Source organism: Trichinella spiralis, assembly GCF_000181795.1.
Source record: "Trichinella spiralis strain ISS 195 chromosome Unknown Scfld9, whole genome shotgun sequence".
NCBI lineage: Eukaryota > Metazoa > Nematoda > Enoplea > Trichinellida > Trichinellidae > Trichinella > Trichinella spiralis.
In genome coordinates, this window is record NW_003526948.1 from 6,665,232 (window position 1) to 6,669,400 (window position 4,169).

General features: G+C 35.1%; 3 protein-coding genes across 3 annotated transcripts; all 3 read left to right on the plus strand.

The window, feature by feature from the left end:
- The first annotated feature begins 115 nt into the window (after window positions 1-115).
- On the plus strand, window positions 116-649 carry Tsp_10228 (conserved hypothetical protein). The gene is made up of 2 exons (XM_003372420.1): window positions 116-175; window positions 476-649. The coding sequence occupies exons 1-2, from the start codon at window positions 116-118 to the stop codon at window positions 647-649; spliced, it is 234 nt and encodes a 77-aa protein (XP_003372468.1).
- A 1,015-nt stretch (window positions 650-1,664) lies between these two features.
- Tsp_10229 (conserved hypothetical protein) lies at window positions 1,665-2,192 on the plus strand. Its single transcript, XM_003372421.1, has one exon. It carries the CDS (start codon window positions 1,665-1,667, stop codon window positions 2,190-2,192), a length of 528 nt encoding a protein of 175 aa, XP_003372469.1.
- Window positions 2,193-3,592: 1,400 nt separating this feature from the next.
- On the plus strand, window positions 3,593-3,948 carry Tsp_10230 (hypothetical protein). The gene is given in 3 exon segments (XM_003372422.1): window positions 3,593-3,614; window positions 3,630-3,741; window positions 3,774-3,948. The coding sequence occupies 3 exon segments, from the start codon at window positions 3,593-3,595 to the stop codon at window positions 3,946-3,948; spliced, it is 309 nt and encodes a 102-aa protein (XP_003372470.1).
- The last annotated feature ends 221 nt before the right edge of the window (window positions 3,949-4,169 follow it).

Consider the following 4,169-nt stretch of genomic DNA (forward strand, 5'->3'; position numbering starts at 1 on the left):
GTGTAAAGAATTATTTTTTAATTAGATGGCACTTAATGATTATATTTTTTGTAAATTTATTTTGTGATAAAGTGAGGATAGTTTTGATTTAATATCATTATTACAGGTTTAAAGAATGGAGCAAAAAAAATGTGAAAACGCGGAAGACACGATGCAGAACAAAAGAAGGCAAGAGGTAAATGCGATTTATTGTAATCTGTGAAGAAGGGCTAAGGATACTTCGAAAGGGTGAAGTTATTCCTTAGTTTAATGAAATTACGCAAGTTTGTCGAATGTAATATATAAGTAAGATATTTTTCACTGTAAAGCTGTAATTTTTGTTTTTCATATTATGTTAAGATTAGGTATGACTTCATCTTTAGAAAGGTGGTAAGTTAAATAACTTTATTATTACTTTATGTTACTTTTTCAAATTTCACAGCATCACAGATATTTCGTAAATTACATGTTTTGTTAGATTAACTTTGTTTTTCAGCATACCCAGTATGCTTATATTTTTGTGAAAAGATTTTGCGATGAGTTCGATTTATGTAGGTCGTTTTTGAATTTTCAAATGAGAAATTCATACATGCGAAGGCGGTTTTTGCTAAGTCAATTTTTGTTTGTTATAGCGTTCTATCGGATAGTTTATATTTTGACTGAATTTTAAATGTCAAAGTCATTACTGAATTTTTAAATACACTTCAATGGTTGACTTTAACTCTGCATTACAACTCCTTTTTCAAGTAAATTGAAATGAGTTTCATCAAATGCTATGCATTCGCTAGATAAGCGGTTCGCTGTGTCGAAGTGATCTATGTGTTTGGGTTGATATTAGTGCTGTTTGGTATTCGACATCCATACATGACAGAATGGTATGAAGCTTACAATCCAGAAAAATTGCTAATTTATCTGATACAGTATGACTAATTTGTACCTGTGTACGTTTAGTGACATGCAGTAGTGAATTGTTGAAGCGCTGCTAAAGAAATGTTTACGTGATTTGTATTTTGTTAAAGTTGGTCAGTCGCATAAGGAAATAAAGCTCGAATTTTATAAAGAAGATCGCATACGTTTTCAAGAGAGAATTTCATATGAATTTTATGTATTAGCGCAACTCTCTCGTAACAGTCGCGGCTAAGTGATGACGCCTGTTATATTCAAGAATCAGCGTAGGAAGATCAGAAAAAGCTGAGCTGATCATGCTCTACGACACCCTTGCAATCATGTACCGTAGCATACAGATTTGTACCTGACGATCAGGCAGGGTACGGCAGTGCGGAGGCACGTAGCAGTTATTGGTGGTGTGCGATTTTGGTGAGCGATCGATGGCGTTGTGATTTATCATGGTATTTGTCAGTAGCACGGTGTAATAAACATTTCAAATGATTGTTTGTTGCTCGACTTATAATTCATTCATGCCAAATGACTTCCTCAAGAAGTCTAAGCGACCGTAAGGTGAAGCCGGGCGGTAATGACGGGGCAGAGACCAACCGGCGCATGCCGACAGGCCCACTGTGCCAGAAAGTCTGTTACACTCAAGCACAATTCTATACTCAGAATTCGCCATCCTCACTAGCAGTTTCCTCCATCTAACCATCTATAGGCCGTCAAATTTTATGTGAAACATGAAGATTCTGAAGCTGAGATGTTTTCCTGTGGTCAAATAGGAAACCACTGGACGTATGGTCAACAATCAACGACTGTATGACTTCGCCTATTCAACTGTTGTGGAAGTTCAAATTCATGGGAACCTGCCAAAGATTAATTTACAATTGCGTGTGTATCGTACATGGCAAAGAGAAACACAAATGGTGACAACTCTACTCTTCACATATAGCCAACATGGGTGTGACCGATGCACTGTTTTCAAAGGTCTGTACGCTCTGTACAAACTGTTCAAAAATTTTGAACAATTACTACAGCTGATGTCAGTCACCTTACAGCAGGCTGTAGAATTTTGGACATCGGATGAAATTATAGCAGCTGTAAGTACGCAACAGGAGAATTGTCGCCATAAAGTAGGGGAGATATCGATAAAAGTAAAAGTATTCGATGCTTGTTGCAACATATTGCTTCATAAGCGCCGATCACTTCGATCGCAGCGACACTGGGAATTAATGATGTGCAAATCAACTTACATCTGTCCATCTGAACCCGGGTCTCCTAGCATGGAAGTACCATTTGTCATGTACTATTCCAACGCAGGATGAAATGGAATGGCCCTCTCCATTTCACTTTACTCAGCACGATTTGCTTTATAAATACAATGCAGAGGCACGTTATTCATTGCTCTATTGCAATTGAAATATAAGTTTTCAAAATCTGCATTACCGTTTTCTGCTATGTTTTTATTGTGCATTTTTTATTCCATTTTCTTCAGTGTTTCATGATAGCCATTGTTATTGGTCGAGTATTCAGTGAAAGATGTAACTATTAAATTGTTCCACTTGAAATGTCTTATGTTGTTGTAACAAATAAAATATTGCAATAATTGATGCACATTTTTCATGAAGTATAACGAAAAATGGTAAAGAAGTATTCCAAGTACGACAATTACGCAACGTTAACATTTGCAAACTATTGTGAAAAATTACTACCCACTACGAGGCAGTTTTGCAAAATTCAAATCAGCAAATATTTAAATTGGAAAATTGCATTGAAATTTGTCGCTTGTTGTTCAGCAGTTTATGCAAAAAAAGAAGAAGAAGAAGTTCTGTCTCAAAGATTTTGTTCAAGCCCATATGTATCGAAAGATGATCGAAAAATGAATAAAAGCTGAGTAGAAGGAAGATGGAAATAAGGAGAAAGACTGATAGAAGAATAGCTAGAAATATGCATATTCTGAAGTTAGTTATGATGAATACATTTTGATTTGAAATTTCAATATAAAAATGAAAAAATATTCCAATTTCTTTTCAGATAAGAGGAAAAAGGTAAAGAAAAAATAAATAATACGAACAAGCAAACAAAAAACTGCAGAATTGATTACTTTCTTTTCCTTCTACAATGAGAACGATTGATTCCAAATCATATTTCAGATTAGAACTATGAAATAGCAATAAAAGAATAAATAAAACAATAAAAAATAAAAAATTGATAATATTGGAATTATTGATAAATGCGATTAAAATTATTTAAAATGAGAATGGGGTTATTTTAAGAACTGATACGGATAATATTGCAGCCAATTGACGATAAGAAGTAATTAGCAAATGAAATATTTAGATTAATCAACAAATGGAATTTCGACTAATATAACCCAATGAAAAGCATATGAATAATATCGAATGCTCGTTAGGAGAGTCTGGTTTACAAATGACGACCGGCGTGAGCTAAAAGAGACCATCGAGCAATTGAAATTTCTGTATCTACCAATCACGTTTGGCGTGAGCGAAAAGAGACTACGCGGGTAAATTTTCGACGAAATGCGAAGCGAAACACCACCAAGCTAGTAGGTAAAAAAGAAATGCGAATACAATATGAGTTGTAATGCATTTTAATTGTACATTAATTAGTTAAAATCACGCAACTCGCAACAACAAATTCATAGAAAGCACTGTTTATTGAAAAATAAGGATAACAAACACGTAAACGGTAAGAAAATGTAAAGATGAGTTGTAATAATACAAAAAGTATGCAAGTTTAAGGTGGTTCATCTGAATGTACAGTCATATTGAGTGTATTGTACCACAGTAATTTGAGCGGCAGATCTTCTGACCTACGCGCTCTTCTCATAGCTGGTTTCATTAGACGAGTCTCGTATGTAAATAACGGCAGGCGTGAGCTAAAAGAGATTCGGTCGAGCAATTGGAAAATTCCGTGCCGAGCAGTCATGTTCAGCGTGAGCTAAAAGAGACCATCGAAGAATTGAAATTTCTGTATCTACCAATCACGATTGGCGTGAGCGAAAAGAGACTACGCGGGCAAATGTTGGACGAAATGCGAAGCGACACACCACCACGCTAGTATGCAAAAAGAGCAATGTGAATACGAGTTGTAATGCATTTTAATTGTACATTAATTAGTTAAAATCACGCAACTCGCAACAACACATTCATAGAAAGCACTGTTTATTGAAAAATAAGGATAACAAACACGCAAACGGTAAGAAAATGCAAAGATGAGTTGTAATAATACAAAAAGTATGCAAATTTAAGCACCAAACACACAATGGACAGGGTCATTGT